This window comes from Amphiura filiformis, chromosome 8 (assembly GCF_039555335.1).
Source record: "Amphiura filiformis chromosome 8, Afil_fr2py, whole genome shotgun sequence".
Lineage (NCBI taxonomy): Eukaryota > Metazoa > Echinodermata > Ophiuroidea > Amphilepidida > Amphiuridae > Amphiura > Amphiura filiformis.
Window position 1 is genome coordinate 30331526 of NC_092635.1, and position 18520 is coordinate 30350045.

Below are 18520 nucleotides of genomic sequence, written 5' to 3' on the forward strand. Positions count from 1 at the left end.
AAAATGGACTAGAACTTGAAAACTAGGTTTGCCAGACAAGATGGATTTTCAAGGAAAAAGCCCTGTATAGCAATTTTCACTTGAAACTGTTTGATATGACAATCAGTAGATTTGGTTGCATTAAACAGGGTTGCCACCTTCAGGGATATGAAAAAGTTGCCTACTTCATGTTTTTGAAAAAGAAAATTGTATTTCAACCATAATTTCTTATTTTTGTTATATTTTTTCTCAATAGCATGTTTCCCAACTTGATGTGGACTTCAAATGTCTAACAAAATGGCGTCTGGTGTTAGTGATGTGCCTAAACAACAGAACAGACCACATTCGGATTCAATTGACAGTGGCTTTGATTCTTTACATAGTGTGAAGAGTGAGACGGATATGACAAAGATGTTGACTAATGACATGAAAGATCATCAAGCATTCAGTGATTGGTTGAAAGGGAAACTAACAGGTCATGTAGATGGTACAATGATTGCAGGAAAGAACTTTGTTGGTGCCCTTCTGACAGACATTGGTGGAAACCTTATAATTCGTGGCATAGGTGTCCACCTGTATGTACCACCAGGCGCTCTTCAGAAGCAGCAATTTGTGTACATCCGTATGCTACCCCCATCTCTGTCTTCAGGACCCCAACTCCAGGAGGAGGAAACTTGCCTCTCTCCAATCATAGAATGTGGACCACCAGGATTGAAATTCAAGAAGAAAGTTTACTTGTCAATTCCACATTGTGCGTCATCTGGTGTCTGGAAGTTTACAGTTCATGAGGACAATCAACAAAGCCAGCAAGAAAGCTGGACAACCATTGAGCCAACTGAAACCAATATCAAAAATGCAAATAGAGCCTTCACTTTTGAGATCGTCCATTTTACCCGATATACCGTTTCTGGGAGCAAAGAGGAAGATGAAGATGAAATGGAAGCAGAAGATGAGATAACTGCAAGAGAGATAGGATTCAAATGGATGAAGCCAGTTGTGTCCATGAGATGCATGCCCGGACACATGGATGGGACACCTAGTCGGTATGCAGTCAAAGTGCAATTATGCAATGTTGAAGATGCACAAGTAAGTTAATTTTCCTAATAAGGCATTTTAGTAAAAAAATAGTTTTGTTCCAAATTTGAAGTTCAATAAATCATATACAAATACATTTGATAGTATCAAATCTTTCTTCACAACTTTTAAGCAAATTTGTTTGTATATGAAGATATTGATTTGTATAGAACAATTTCTTTATCTATCTTTCATATCTATTATAAAGTTTGTCTTCACATGTACATTTAATTGTTTTAGTTATGGCCATGTATATGACAAATCAGTTCACATTAGAAGATTACTTGACCAAAAGATTCTATTTGACCAAGCTAATTTTTGTTGTTTCTCTGTGCAGGAACTAGATGCCTCTTCCACCCAAAGCTTTCAAGTAAGAGATACCAAAGAAGATATGACACTCACGCTGTCACTAACAGATAAAAAGTCAAATATCATCATCAGTGGAGATTCACAACAAAAATACTGCACAAAGGTGGGTGACTGACCCCTTAACTTTCAGAATTATTAATTTGGTCTAAATGAATTGGACTCTTTGTGGAAGAGCCCTCAATATAATGAGCCTTTTGGGAATTAAGAGAATTAACAATCACAAGTTTGATGTGCCTCTCATGCTCTGTAAATTGTATTCAATCTCCCTATTATCTTATTCTCTTCTTTAAGGACATTCCTTTCTGCAACTTGTGGTCCAAATATCAGCAAGAAAGGTGGTCCGTCAGTCACATACTTCATACAACCTAGATCTCCACCAAACCATGCTGATTTTCAGCCTCGCATTAGGCTGACTGTTTGCCAGGGGGCAGCTGCTGGTGTTTCAATGGATGTGCAGTTGTCTGAAGAAAAAAAATCACATAATGAGGTAAATACAATCAAATTATTTCATCTCTTCTAACCAAGAGGATAATTTATTCCCCTATCTGATCTAGCATGCTAATAGATGCTCAAACTACACCAAGTGATTTTGGCTATTAATTGTGGAAAATTCTTTACGCTCATTTTAACAAACACATCATGATTTTGAAATTTGATTTTGCGATTTGAAATTTGGACAACAAAGTCAAAAAAAATGTACCAGTTTTAGCCAGAAAAGTCAGGAATAGAGTATCAACTGCACAGCCTGGCCGGCTGTAAAGACATGAGAAAATAATCCTGTGATTTTTTGCTATTTTTATAACAACATTGTTAATAAAAATGTTGAAAAATGCAAGCTCTCTACTGTAAATGCATCAACCTGCAAGAAAAATGAAAGCGTCCAAAAGAATTGTGCATAGTACAGGGAGTGTACGCCTGTGCATTATAAACAATTAATACACATTTTTGTAACATTTGCTCCGATTGGTTCTCGCCAGTGGCGTAGCGTCATAGGAGCACATCGGCATGAAAATTGAGAAAAAAGTCCCTCGGCCCCGATCTCAAAAAAAAAACATGGCGGAATAAAATGGCCGTTTCTCGATTCGGGGCCTGAGAACGAACCGCAAAAAAGTGGGGCGATTTATTCTTTTGTATTGTATTGTTTTTACGCAGGATCCTGCGTGCATGCGCAGTAGCTCAATATGGTTGACGCCTGCGCAATACTTGTTGTACTGCGGCCATATATGGCAGCTGATACATGATGAATATTCATGAAATAACATTTTTTTGTGAGAAATCAGAGCAGAGACAGATCATCAGCTTGTCTGTGTAACCGTCCATAGGAAAAACAACAAAATATGTTTAATTTCAAACCTGGTTGTCAATGCTGAAACTTTGGCTGGAGAAGTTGAAGGTGACGTTGCTGGTGATCTTTTAGACTGTTTATTTGAAGTCATCGGTTGTTTTAGAGCAAAATAGGAGGCATTTTTGTGCCATGTAAACGGCGATCGGCATTTTCTTGATTTCAATTCACACCGGCATAGCCATAGGCCTACCATGCCATGTTCATGAATTGGATGTGCACTTTCAACAAACAGCCTGATTCAACTACACGGATTGTACACACCGTAGATTGGACACACAGATTGGACCTATTATACACACATCATATCATTATGTATGCATGGTGTTACACTTGCATGACTTGTTGTAGTCTACAGCCTAGCCGTGTACCTACCGTTATTAGAACGTAAGTTGCGTAACATTGTGACGTAAGTTACGCAACGTAAGTTACGTTTGTAAGTTACGTTGGGTAACTTAACAATGCAATGTAAGTTACGCATACGTAAGTTACGTTAGCGTAACGTAAGTTATGTTGCGTAATTTCACAGCATAAATTAACAATGCAACGCGTAAGTTATGTTGCATAACGTAAGTTACGGTGCGTAACTTAACAACGCAATGCAACGTAAGTTACGCAACGTAAGTTGCGCAAAACAACGTGAAGTTACGTTACGTTGCGTAACGTGAAGTTACGTTGCGTGAAATTAACAATGCAATGCAACGTAAGTTGCGCGAAAACAACGTAAGTTACATAACGTAAGTTACGTTGCGTAAATTAACAATGCAACGCAACGTAAGTTACGTCACGTAAGTTGTTTGACGCACGTTGCGTAATGTAGGTTACGCAATGTAAGTTATTCAATGTAAGTTACGTTGCGTAACTTAACAACGCAACGTAAATTGCGCAACGCAACATAAGTTACGCAACGGAAAGGGGTGTCACGTTGCGTAAATTAACAATGCAATGTAAGTTACGTCCACGTAAGTTGTGTGGCGTAAGTTGCGTAACATTGTGACTACCGTGCCGTTACACTATACTGACTACCAATCCCGTGCCGTAGTCCTAGGCCCACTCCCAACTGCACATTTATACATGACTTACAAACGGTATAATCTAAGTACATTTTTTTATGACCCCCTATCGCGGGCTAATTTTTTTTTACGACTCCCTTATCTCGAGTCAAAAAGTTTTATGACCCCCTCCGCCTACACAGACTGATGACAAATTATTCATCACCGGAACTAGTAAGGCGCGAGGCATGCAAAACTTAAATGTGAAGAAAGTGTGTGGAGCGTGTTAAAATTTTGATCATAGGGTTAAAAAAGCGTGCGCGGAGCGGGCAAAAAAGTTGAATTATATATTATTTTGAATTAACTAAAGATTGTACGTTCATTTTGAGCGTAAATTGAAAGAATGCACGCGCAGCTTAAACAAATTTTGTGTCATCAGCCCTCTATTCTATTTTGGGGTAAAAATTACAACCCCCTCTATTTTTGGTTTAAAAATTCTATGATCCCCAGTATATTCATGACCCACCCCCTTTCGAAGAAAATGACAGCCCCCTATAAACAAACACACTGGTCATACAAAATACACGTGAATCAAGTTGAACAATTTTAAAATAAACAGTAAAAAAAGTGAAATATTGTATTACAATCAACATATTTTTTTTTCAATTTCCCACGTGCGTATTAAATGATGAAAAAAAAAAGGAAAAACAATGCATATTTTGCAAGTCAAAGAGCTAAAGCATGAGGAGACGCAGTGACAACTCAAAAATGCATGGAAAACGGCCTGGAAAATGATGTGTGAAATTAGAATGAATAAATATTCAGGCAGTACAAATTTGTTTATTTATTTATAATTTCATGTCAAATATCATGATTATAGTAAACAATGCAAATATTTCATTCATAATAAATTATAACATCCTTAAAAGGAGATGCTGTGACCACGTGATAAGAACTAATTAATTATTCATGAGCTAATAAATGCTCCAATTTTCGAACGCAATCGTTACCAGTCCTCACCTGCCAGCACAACCCGATGACCGTGCGTAAGCAGTTGAAGGACTGGTGGATCAAGTCTAGTATCTTCATGACAGAAATCGCCATAGTAGGTTGAATCCACAGCCACGCATGGCCATTTTGTTCCGACCTGTTTAATAGTTTTGACGCATAATGGGCCGAGGACATGCGACTAAGGCTATTGACAATAGCCTGGTGACTGACTTCTGTGTGTGTGAGTGAGCATGGTATACGCCATGAGATCATCTGCTTTTAGACTGCCTTCACGAGTGGCCTACGCTGCGCTAGTTCGGCACATATAAAATCAGAATTTTTGTCAGTTTTCGAGTTCAATACGCACGTTTTTTTCTCAATACGCAAGCTAACGACTATCATATCCTTTCAACACATACATTTAGTGCAAGCAAAAAAATATGGCTTCTTTAGAATAAAAAAATTACGGGAGTTATTCATCATTTTCTACCCCGGTATCCAAAGATTTGTCTGAATATTAAATTGTGCATAGCACATTCACATGTATCGATCCCGGGTATTCATTTTAGTGTCTCTTAAGGGGAAATAATACCCTGATTTTCATCAGTACCCCTCTTCTTTTTTTTCTTGCAAATTTATGAAGTACATAAATATGTTCATCACCTCATGTCTTGAACTTCTAAAATATATCTACAATCATACAAAGTGTTTTTAAAGTATTTTAGTAAGTCATTTTAGCCCTATATATTTTTTGTTTACTGTATCCTAGTAACTCAGCTGTGTGTTTCATAACCTCCCATAATTTATTCTATTCAACTTGTTCAAGTAGGGTACATGAATAGAATACATTAAATCCTTTGTTATACTCTCTATAGAAAATCTAGGGGTGCATGCAAAATATATAACACTGGATAAATTAAATAAACACTTACACAATGGATGCATAGTCATTAGTCAATTTAATACTATAATGTGTTGTTAGGAGAAGAAAAGGCTATTAGGTCACCGTATGTCAGCTTATAGGTCAATTGGTTCAGGTCAAATTTAAGCATCAATTTTGAATACACATGTGAGAGTCTGTGATATCATTATGAGGCATAATTTTGATATTCTGTCTTTAAGGGGGTACTACACCCCTGCCCAATTGTGTGCCTATTTTTGCATTTTTCTCAAAATTGTTAGCGCATTGGGGATAAGTAAGATATGGATATTATAGGGGCAAGGACTACAACTACTGCACTAGAAATTTTATTTCAGCACAGACAACACTTGCAGAGTTACAGTCAAAAATGAGGGAAAGCCAATATTTGATCAATAAATCAATAACTACTTGCTTGAGTTGCTGAATTTTCAGTACAGTAGTTGAAGTCCTTGCCCCTATAATATACATATCTTACTTGTCACCAATGCGCTATAATTTTTGAGAAAAATGCAAAAATAGGCACAAAATTGGCCAGGGGTGTAGTACCCCCTTAACTGGATATATATCGAGAAGTGCAAGGTGGATATACTAATATACCTTGGGATGTAAATGGTGAGTACAATTTAGAATGCCTAGTTGAGATGGATTTCACAAAAAAATATAAAATAGTTACCAAAATCATAAAAGTTAAACTTACGGAAAACTACCCAATATGGTGGTATAGGTGACAAGAAATAATTTTTTTTTTCAACATTGCTGTAGTATGGTTGTGGTAACCTGTTACCTGTGGCTTAATTAAGTTTCAGTGAAATAATGTCGCAAGTTAAAAATACAAAATATAGCTCAACATTGAAAATAGAAGCATTTTAACCAGTTCCTTCTTTGATAGTTGTGGAGCACCAAGTTCATGAAGTCATAAAAGAAATCAGGAACCATTTATTCCCATTTTACGTATCAACTTTATTTCCCTAATGTGTTAGCAACACATATCCAAAATTTTAACGAAATCCGTTTGTGACCAAAACCCGAATTGGAGATCACAATGACCGGATTACTGAAACAAAAGCAAGTTATTGGGATGCGGTAGACACTAGATCTATACAATGAGTACTCCAGACAAAGTATATACGTAATCTATCATAAATAAATGTATCAGATTTTTTTTTTTTTTTAACCTGATTCCAACTCCAATACAAATAATTGAGTACAAAATATAATAATCTATTTCAATAACACCAGTAGTTATATTAAGTATATGACACAATAGTATTTATTTTTGAATTTGAAAATCATCCACTCAGATTTGAATTTAATAATAATAACAATGATCAACAATAAATTTCAATAAAGTCCAAGTGTATGATTAATCAAAAAGGGCTTCCAAATGTAACGGTCAATCAATGCTCGCTTCAACCAAGCGCCATGTTGAAAGTGAAATCCAAAATTTAATATAAATTGATTTGACCGATTTATAATCCAAGTTTCTTGCAATTTAGATGTGTTTTGAAATCCCAAAATTAATATGTATAAACCTGTTTAATAATACACAACCTCACAAAAGTATACACAAACCCACGGCCGTTCAATTGAAGCTGATCCGAAGAATTGGTACCGATAATGTATTCGCGATAAGTTCATGCGTAAATGACGATGTAAAAATGCCAAACGCTGATCGCGAAAGTTCATAAACCGGTAGAAAATGATGTTTTATCTCCAATTGAAGATCGGGTCGTCAAGTTGTGTACGAGGTGAAGTTCAAGTGGTGAAAGTGATTCCAGTCGTTGGTAACCAGTAGCAAACGAAAATATGGTGAAAACCCCTTAACCCATCCAGTTCCTCAAATGAAAATATGGACTGGAATATAAACAAACAAACAACCCAAAATTTGAAAATACATGCGCAATTTGAATAGATTTTTAATACAAAATATCAAAACAATAAAATACGCACTTTCATTTTTAAATTGATGCACACGACCACGTTTAAACACCTATTTAATTAACAAGGGCGTGGCACTGGCGTCATCTAATTTGCATACAGGTGCATCTCTTTTGTTTCCTTATTTGCACAACAATACATTTTCTTTCCAAAACAGTTGCTTTCGCAATTTACCAAAATTATATAAATATTTCTCAATGTCGTAAATTCTTATTTCACGATTGTAGATTAGGGCCTACATATATACAAATAATACAAACAATAATATAAACACAGCAACGATACCATTGACTCCCAACATTTTACGGGAAGGACTATTTTCACAAAACCGTTTTTCTGGTTCATTCAATTACAATTTCTTTAACTGAATTTTTCTTCCAACCCACATTTTGGACATTCCAAGCCATTCATTTCTTTAAACATGGGAAATTCTTTCAAGTTCAAGAATTGGTAAATTGATGAATCAAATAAATATCTTTCCGAAAATTGGTTAAAATTTTCCAACAAACGTTTGAGATCAAACATGCTAAAAGAAACTTTCCAAATTTCCAAATTAAATATTTTGTCATAATTAGGCCCAAATTAATTACATATACAAAACAATATATTTTACTTACGTTGACTTCAGATATAGTTTATGCGGCGTTGCATGCATCGCTCTGGTAGTCTCTTGGGAACACCCACGTCCAGGACTGCCATCACAGTCTCAAGTGTCTTTAAATATACCTGCGCCGGTCTAACCTCAAAACCAGGAAACTTTACTCATCCTCAAATACATAATTGACCTCAATTGCCCATACTACGCATGCAATTGCCAAACTGAGTAATTAATTTCACAGAGGTACTGTGACCGCGCCCATTAATAAAGGTGAACCACCAAGGCGGTGGCGATGAACCCACGACTTTACACCGCAGAAATTATATCGAAAGTAAATGAAAACGCTCTTCCAATGCGCACGTTAAAATCGGGTCACAATACTTCCATTGTGATTTAAAAATCCCGGTATAAATCCAGGTGGTCCGATTAACTTACAAAGGAGATCTGAAAATATCGGCGCGTGTGGCGCTATGCCTGAAAACTTAATGATCAAGTGAATCAGGCGCTGGACATTTACAGAAATAATTTTTTTTTTTTTAAATGCGAGTTCTGACGTGACACCGTTGATAGTAAGCTTTTCAAAATGAAGTGAATTTAAATCATCAGTGATGTACCACCTTTTGGCTTCTACTTTTAAAAGCATGTAAGCTACGTTGATACCGATGCCACCAATAAAGCGAGAAGATTTGCCCCTTCATTTTGCATACCACTTTGTCCAATTTTTTTGTAATTTCTTCACAAAATGCAAAAAAAAAATCAATGGGTGTAATACCCCCTTAAGTAATTATTAAACAGGCGATGTCGGTGTGCACCACTGGATCTTGATATCTAAGAGTGTATCAAGATATGTTATTTTGCATGATTTGACCAATTCAATCAGACTTGTATATATATATATTTTCACTATATATTGTACAGGAGTCAAGAGAACTGCAGGACACCAGTCAAGAGGACCTATTCCTTTCCAAGCAACCATACTATGATCCAATTGATCCAACAACACTGAGATTTTTTGCAGATGATATCTTCAGAAAAATATGTGTCAGGTTAGATGGTAACAACACAACAGGGCATGGTTGGGAAGCCCTAGCACCACTGATTGGCTTGAAGGAAGTCTATGTGGTAACGGCAATCAAGAGTATTGCAGAAGGACAGAAGAAGAGCCCAAGTGTTATTGTTCTCGATAATTTCTTCAAGGTCCATGAAAGTTCCAACATCTGTGAAACCTTGAAGAAATTAAGTAATATACTCGGTGAGATTGACAACCATGATGCTAGAGATTTGGTTGAAAAGGCAATCATGAAAAAAGAAGATGAAGAACAGACCAAAACTTCTACCAGTTCAGAGGTATGTGTGAAAAACACTTTCTCTCATCTCTCTACTTTCATTCTTTCAAAGTGTATACTTTCTCCCTCTCACTGGCACTACATGTATAAGGAAAGCAATTTTGGTTTAAATCAAGCCTAAAGAAAGATGCATATCTTAAATTTTGATTATCTCGTCCCAGTATGACTACACCACCAGGGAACAGGGCCCCACCACACCCGATTGGTATTACCAACAAGTAATGAACCACATCACTATAATATACATCTTTGATTGGGTCTTGGTTTTACATTTACAGCATTTTCTGTTTCTTAACTGAAGCAAATAAAATTCTTTTAACGATTTGTTGCTTCAATGTATGTTTTGTGTCTATTGGTCATTCCTTGTTTTTGTGGGTGCACTAGCCTGCAGGGTGAATGTACAAAATTCTACAAATATTGTAAATTATCATTGTTTATACTTATGTTTATTGCATTGTATCAAAATATATACAGGGTGCAAGTACAGAAGCAGATCCTAGCCTGGAGGAGACCAACTTACCATCAGAAGAAACTGTCGTGAAATTTGAGCAAGAAAAACAGCAACTCCTTGAATCAATTGTGGATTCATGCACAAATTTCCAAAGAGATAATATCAAAAAGCAGCTAGACCATCTATATGAAGAGATGATGAAGATAAATCAGTCCCTCAAAGAGAAAGTAAGTTGTTAGCATTTACCGTAACCACTCGGGTATAAGCCCACTGCCCTAGATGGCAGATTTCACTTCAAAAATGGGGGTGGGCTTATAACCGGGGAGGGGCTAGTGCAAGAATTTAAAAATAAAAACAATCACCCCCATTTGTATATGCCCAATGTACCAGTAATATCTATCTTTTATGTCAATTTCTTAAAATTAGAAGTGTGGAATGTTAATTATCAACTGATATTTTTATATTTTTTCTTAAATATGAGAGCAAAGCATTGATTTGATTTAAGAACTTGGCCAAAATTTAGTACTGGGCTATACCTGAGTGCACCCTTGTTCCCAGAATGTTTTGAAAAATAGGGGGTGGGCTTATAGCCGAAGGTGAGCTTATACCCGGGTGCTTACGGTAATAACATTCATATTTTTAGATTGGCCCATAGATTCTTCAGAGTAAATTAGTGACCTGCTATTCAGTTCAACATGCTCAACATCACAAAATTTGCAGCAAAAAAACCCAGGAATTTGACTTTTGTCTTAATTACCTCACCTGGGGGACACAACAGGCTGCTGTTTATTATTATTATTTATTTTTTTTAATTTTGCTCTTTCTATTTTTGCAGTGCAACACTTTAGAGTGCACATGCAATGGCTTGGAAGTCACATTCAATGGCTTGGAAGCGAAAGCCAAGGAGGATGAAATGTACATTGAAAAACTGAAGATTGACAATGAGCAACTTGGCAAAGATAAGCAAGATCTTAAATGGTATAAGCTGCAGTATGAGGATTTGAAAACACTGAAAACCCAACTTTCAGAAGCAGAAAAGGATTCATTAAAGTCGGGAAATGATTGGAGCAAGAAGAATAAAGATGTAGAAACTAGTGTTGATTTCGCGAGTGCAGTTGATGTACATTGAAAAACTGAAGATTGTCAATGAGCAACTTGGCAAAGATAAGCAAGATCTTCAATGGTATAAGCTGCAGTATGAGGATTTGAAAACACTGAAAACACAACTTTCAGAAGCGGAAAAGGATTCATTAAAGTCGGGAAATGATTGGAGCAAGAAGAATAAAGATGTAGAAACTAGTGTTGATTTCACGAGTGCAGTTGATTCGCAAAATTGTGATGCATGCTAACACACCAAATTACATTCTGAATACAAGGAATGCCTTGAAGGAATGCCCCTCTGCAGTGGCGGCGGAACGATTTTGAAAGTGGGGGGACCAGTCAGGGTGATGTAAAAAAATCGACGCAGGGGGGTGCAGAAGTGAGAAACTTTGGCAAAATGAATGCCTAATTGAAACCATTTTATGGACTATTTTAAATTATTGTGTACAATATGAGTTTGAAAAAGCCGAAAATTGGTGAAATGAAGCTATTAAAGCCATTCGTGGACAATTTCTCACTATTATTAACTGTATAAATTATTACTGTAAATATTAAGTGTCGGGTGTCCAAAGCAGAAAATAGGGCGAAAGCAAGGGGGCGCATCCCCCTCAGAAGTGAGAAACTTTTGCAAACTGAAGGCCCAATTGAAGCCATTTGGTGGACTATTCTGGGACTATTATTGTGAACAATTTTTGTTTGAAAAACCTGAAAATGGGTTGATCAAATGAAGGTCCAAATTGAAGCCATTCGTGGGTAAGTTTTCACTATTTTTGTATAAATTAGTGTTGGGTGTCCAAAGCAGATGCGAAAAGGGGAATTTGTTTATCCATAGGCCTACACACTGTGTATTAACACAGGGGAGTTGGAAAATTTTGCACAATGAACTGAGGTCCAATTGAAGCCATTTCGTGCATTATTTTTACACTTTCTTAAGCATGTTAAGGGTCTAGAATAGAGATTTGATTATATGTTCACCCAGACATGTTACACATTATGGGTTAAAAGTGGAGGGGCCACTGGCCCCCCTGCCCTGCCCCCCTACAGAATTTGACATCAATGTGTGAGATGTCATTTTAAAGCAAAAAAAAAAAAAAGCAGTTCTTTCTTGAACTTGGTTAAGTAATTGAAATGTACATTTTTCAAACATGACAGCCATGTTTTGATGTGATAAATTTATTGAATTTCCTCCATCACTAATTGAACGGGGACATGCGCCAGAAATGTCAACATCTGTCCTATAAAAAAATAACTATGGAAGTATGAATTTGAGTCTGCTCTTTAAATGCAAGGTATGGAAAAGTAAAATTTTACAAAAACTGACACTTGAACATCAGTGCTTTGGATCAAAGGATAAACTGTAACCACACAGTGCACTACAGGGACCACCTATTTTTCATAACATTCACCAAAGGGTGCATACAGGCTGTATTAAAATGATTGGTACCCATCAGTTTCCAGTGGTATTAGCCACTTGCAGTTCCGCCATTATGCACTATATGCGGGAGAGCCTCGAACTGGCAGCATACATGAAAGGAAGAATTACGTAACCTTACACAGAATGTTATATGACTGGTTCAATTCCCATTCATGTATGCTGCCAGTTCGAGGCTCTCCCCACATAGTGCATAATGGCGAACCGTGCAAGTGGCGAATGGACATGACTGCCACATCAAAATGCAACATTGGACCCACATAATTTGTTGATTGTCATAAACAGTTGTATAAAAAATATGGACCCTATGTTGCATTTGGAAGAATCCGGCTTTTCAATTACCATCAAAACTTATCATTTTGATACAGCCTGTATAGGCTCAGTGTAAGTTTCGCAGAATTACCTTAATACAGGTATGCTCCACTGGAACGACCCCTGAATTTTAACAAAACGAGAGCTTCATTTTGATATTTTAGCTCTAAAAGACCCCTAAATTGCTTGCTTCAGATTTTTTCCTGGCGAGTTTCAACCAAAAAGTCAAGCAAGACCCTTGATTTTGACCGTTCGCAGCTCCAAAAGACTCCCCTTTTACCAGTATGCCGTCAGCTCCCAAAGACCCACTACCTCAAAATTCCACAGGAACATACCCACCAAAAATGTATGTGCCCCAGGATACTTTTTGTGATATCTGTACAAAGGGTCAGTTTTAGGATGAAAGCTTTTATGAGAAAAACATTGATATTTTATAAATTGTTTTTAAACTCTGGCATTTGAAATGTGAAGCCCAAACTCATGTCTGGTGAAGTATTAAAAGAAATGTAGGTTGCCAAGTTTCTTTCACGGCTGATCAGTCCGGAAATGGTAAACACAACTTCTTTGAAGCTTTCAAACCTTCCACGATACACATGTATTATAGTTTATTTATTTTACACAGACTTGTAATTTAGTATTTATTTAATCTTGAGCGAAAAAATAAATATTAAAAAAATTGTGACTCTTAATTGATTTCCTTACTTTCATAGACTAAAATAGAGACACAGTCAATCTTTTCTCTTTGTGTTGTTCTGTAAGCACAATATGCTTTATTCATCACTCATGATACAATAACAACCAACAGTATGTTACAAAGTCACTCTTCATCCTATATGTAGAACAGGTGTCGTACTTGGAAATTCAATTTGCTGTCGTAGTGCATGTTAGAATATGACCAATGCTAGGTCAACTGGATCACGTTCTCTTTGTTACGAACCACTTATCGAAATGATCACAACACAAAGCCTATGGCATATTAAAATTCGGAACAAGTGTATGAGCCCAGGCTTGGGGCAGTAACCAATGGCTACTAACGTGCACTACGACAGCGAATTCAATGAACCCAAATTAACAAACGCCTGTATTGCAGCCGCTCAACCATGACAACACTCATGCAGGTGCATGTAATTATCCCCCCATCTAGAATTTGAATGACACTGTCATCTTGCAATTGAATTTCTCAGTATACTGGTTATTGATAAAGGATATCTTTGTGTAAAAAGGATACTTTATTCTCCTACAGGTGGGCACTATAACAATGATGATATCAAAAGTGGCAATACTTGAAAATGGTTCCATGTACTCAGTACAAATTGGGCAAGCTTTCCTTTGTTAATTTGATCGTACAAGCAGTTGCATAATTAGGGTTGTTAGCGCCTGGGGCAAGAAAAAAATTGGCCCCCCTACCCCCGAGAATATCTTAGACGGGGAACCCCCATCTTGAAGCAATTGCGCGCGGAGCACGTGAAATTTTGGACAAATAAGGCCTACCACTAATTAATTTTGGTTGCTAGAAGTTGAATATCGGTGTTAAAATATTCTTTCAATTGATTTTGTGCTGAAATGTGCGCAAAGTGTGCCAAAATTTTGACTTTCATCGCTTGGAGGGGTGCAGAATTGATGCTGAATTGGTCAATTTGGCCCCCCCCCCCCAAGGGTGGCGCTCGGGGCACGTTGCCCCCCTGCCCCCACCCCCTAGTTACGCCACTGCGTACAAGAATACTGTGCATATATGCACAATTTAAAGCAGGACATCAAATTCATTTACAAAGACCCATGTCAATGCAGGTTGAAACCTGAAAAATTTGCTCATTTTCTGCTTGCAATTCAGTAACTTACTTGACCACAGTTTCACCAGGGACATAAAGCAAAACTGCCTTGGTTCCACTGCAATTTAAGGACTACTCCTGCTTCCAGAAAAATACAGCACCAATTTGTTAGATTAAACAAATATTATCTGTTTTGCCAAATGACATAGCTAAATCTTTATCCTTTAGTTAGTACTAACTGGCATTACATGTACAATTTTTAATACATTGCAATTTGAGGGGAAAAGGACTAAAAACATGCAATTTTGCATGTTTTTGTACAATTGCAGTCACAAAATTTTAAGACTTGGCATTTAAAATCTTGAGTAAAGAGTTTGCTCATAATTTTGAAAATTGTTATAAACATGATTAAAAAATGTGTTTTCCAAAATTAGACTTGAAGTTAGTCTATGTACAAGTCTTTGGGCTTCATTGTCACAGCAAATGAAAAACACACATTTTTGCCCTTCCTGTCAGCAAGTGGCCAAATATACAGCTGGTTCCTGTTCCTTGAGATTCGGAGAATGAATCAGCCATCAAGCTGCACAGAAACTGGGGCAAATTTGTAGTATCAGAGAGGGCTGGCCTGTCACATCAGCACTGAACAAAGTGCTAGCCAAATATTAACTAAAGGGTTGGGCTCAAATTTGACTTTTAATGCCAGTTAGTTCCAACTTGGGCTATGTAATGTATCATTGGGCAAAACAGGATAATATTTTTTTAAATTCCAAAACATTAGTGCTGTAATTTTTCTTACTCTGGAAGTAGCTGGTTCTATCAGAGTCCATGAGGTACATGTTAAGAGGTTACTGAGAATAGTTCATTTATGAAGGACCATTTTGAGGGGTCAGTGACACAAAGACGTAACACCATTTTTTGCGAAAATGAGATTTTGATATCAAATTTTTCAGAAACATGAGCACTTTCCAATAAACATAAAAGTAACTCCATTTAGCACTCCATTGAAATCAATGGCCAATGAAACATAGACTTAACTACATAAGTCAATGTGGCCCATTATCTTTAAACTCATTTTTCTCAGAATGGCCAAAATGGAGTTACCTCTTTGTGTCACTGAGCCCTCGATTTGCAATAGCTGCCAGGTGTCAGATGTACAATATAGAATTTGTCAAATATCTCTATGGCAGCTATTGCACAGGGCTTCTTGCACTAAAAGGGTCCATATGCACAAAACAAGTTAAACAAGGTCTAACCTTAGACCTAGTCTAACTATAGAGATTAGTCGTACGGAGAAGGAACTTTTTGGTATTTAGATATCTTATTCTATATTATTGTAGATCCTGTTAAGGGCAAATACATGTCGATTAATATTAGATGGGTGCAGTTTAACTTTTGAACTTTGCTAGAACTAAGGGAGAAAAAAAAGTTAAAGGATCCCTCCCTAATTCTAACCTCTATGGTTAGACCAGGTCTGTTGTTAGACCTGGTCTATCTTGTTTTGTACATATTGATGTCTAATAGTTACAGAAAAGACAGGTAAAATTAAGTACAAACTCATAAACTTCTTTCATATGTACATATTATGTATGTATTGTATATGTTTATGTATTGTACACATTGAATTCACAAAACTCTTGAGAATATCTTACGACTTTCTAACTTAATTTAGACACATGTCATTTCAGCTTACATGTCATTAAAAAAAAATATATTTCAAACATCAAACATTTATAAGCTGTGCAACAAGCACTTTGTAAAATTAAACAAAATTTGTTTTCAACTTTTGATCAATTAAGGCCAGTAAAACCAGCATTTTGCCAATGCATCAACATGTGGCACAGACCACAATTTTTTACCAATGTGCAATAGGTGACAACAGTGGTTTCAGAGTCCTGCTACTATAGGGTCGACAACTTAATAAATTCCCCCAAATACCTTTTAAAATAAATCGAAAAATATTTGACAAAATGCAAACTTGTAAAAAGGTAAGGGTAGCCGTATTTGTTTTACACACATGGACCAAATTATAGTGTCACACGTCATTGCTTTCAGTCACAATGGTTCATTATGTAAAAAAGAGACCGTTTTAAACAGTGTTAAAAGTTGCATCTGAGTCCATAGGAGTCAGCTCTCAAACAATTCAGTCAGCCAGCTCTATTCTGTATTCATGTGTTTGTTAAAGAAAAACTGACTGCTATGGATTAAGGTGCAAGTTTTAAAACGGCCTCTTTTCTTACACAATTAACCATTGTGACTGAACGCAATGATGTGTGACTCTCAGCCCTCGAATTAACCCACGGCACCCATGGCATTTTGCCGTGGGTGCCCATCCCCACTGCCGTAATGCCCTCAAAATATGTCCTTTACCCAAGGCAGTCACTTGCCGTGCCCTCTAATGAAGTTGCCGTCGGTGCCCCAGCCCTGCCCCTTCATTTATAAAATCATCTATCTATGTTTGTGTGTGTTTTCTTCACTTTTAAGAAATTGCCTTGGTGCCCTTCTCAAATTTTCAACAGTTGCCATGATGCCCTCTTGAAATATTACAAACTGCCGTGCTGCCTTGCCTTTTCAGTGAAAATCCAAGGCAATTTCCAACTTGCCCTAAAAAAGTTGCTGTGCCCCTTCAGATCCTTAATTCGAGGGCTGGTGACTCTATAAATTGGTCCACCTCCATGTGTGTAAAACAAATAGGGCTATACATGTACATACCTTTTTACATTTCGTAAAACATTTTTTGACTTATTCTAAAAAGTATTAGGGGGAGAACTTATAAGTTGTGGACCGTATGAGCATGCTACTGAATAGCATGTCTCTTGGTGAGTGCCACTTGCACATAACTATTAGCTGCATTCACCAAGCAGTACGCAACTCAGTGGCAGCACACTATATTAAGCCTTAAATCTTCACATTATTCACTCTTCATAGTTTAGGTTTGCATACTGAACCAACATGTACTATTATGACATCTTTGCTTTTGCACTTTTTTGCAAGTGAAATATTACGCACAATTAAAAACCTCCAAAACTGTTATTTGGTTTGGATAAACAGGCTCATAAACCAGAGAAATGGCCAAACATAAACAATGAAATGCATATCCTGGGATTCCTGGCACCAGGGGTAGCGCTAGAACTAAACACTCCAGTGTCCGCAGGGACCACCGAACTTGCAGAAAATTAAAAAGTAGGGGGTCCGGAGTAGAGTTTGGCGAGTCCGAGTTGCACAAATGCAGCATAAATAGTATGTCTGCAATAGCGCTAGATTGAAAAACTGGGGGTCTGCAGGGACCCCTGAACTTGCAGAAAATTTAAAAACAGGGAGTCCGAACTCTATTTTGGTGGGTGCGGGACCCCCAAAAGCAACCTAGCGCTACCCCTGCCTGGTACACATTGGCAGTGGCTAGCATGTATTTCAAAGGGTCAGTTACATTCTAACTCAACATTTTTAAGACATTTATTTATACATATCAAAGTTTTGAAGTATTTAAAATTTACAAGTTTTTCAAAACTACTTTGGTTTGAGGTATGTATTCATAAATCACAACAATTGCAATTACAAAAATACATAAGGATGGAAATTGTGTTCAAACTAGCCATTCAATATAGACAACTATGTTATCACTGGACAGTATTGTCAAAGAAATTATACAAATAACAGTAACTGAAAATAAACAAAATACTTCAAAAGCTTTGCAATAAACTCGGGAAGTATACACGTTATTATCACTTTCTATTTCTGAGTGAAAATAAAAATGTTTGCATATTTAGTTTAATTATCACTGCTACCTGCCACCCCAAGTGATTAGGTTGGGGTTTAGGCTTAGCATGTTAGGATTAAAAGATTAGATTATCTATCAGCCCTCGAATTAAGGATCTGAAGGGGCACGGCAACTTTTTTAGGGCAAGTTG

The 18520-nt window shown here is 36.9% G+C and overlaps 1 protein-coding gene across 1 annotated transcript; it reads left to right on the forward strand.

Annotated features, from left to right (window-relative positions):
- The first annotated feature begins 276 nt into the window (after positions 1–276).
- On the forward strand, positions 277–1537 carry LOC140159483 (uncharacterized). The gene is made up of 2 exons (XM_072182971.1): positions 277–1065; positions 1391–1537. The coding sequence occupies exons 1-2, from the start codon at positions 277–279 to the stop codon at positions 1535–1537; spliced, it is 936 nt and encodes a 311-aa protein (XP_072039072.1).
- The last annotated feature ends 16983 nt before the right edge of the window (positions 1538–18520 follow it).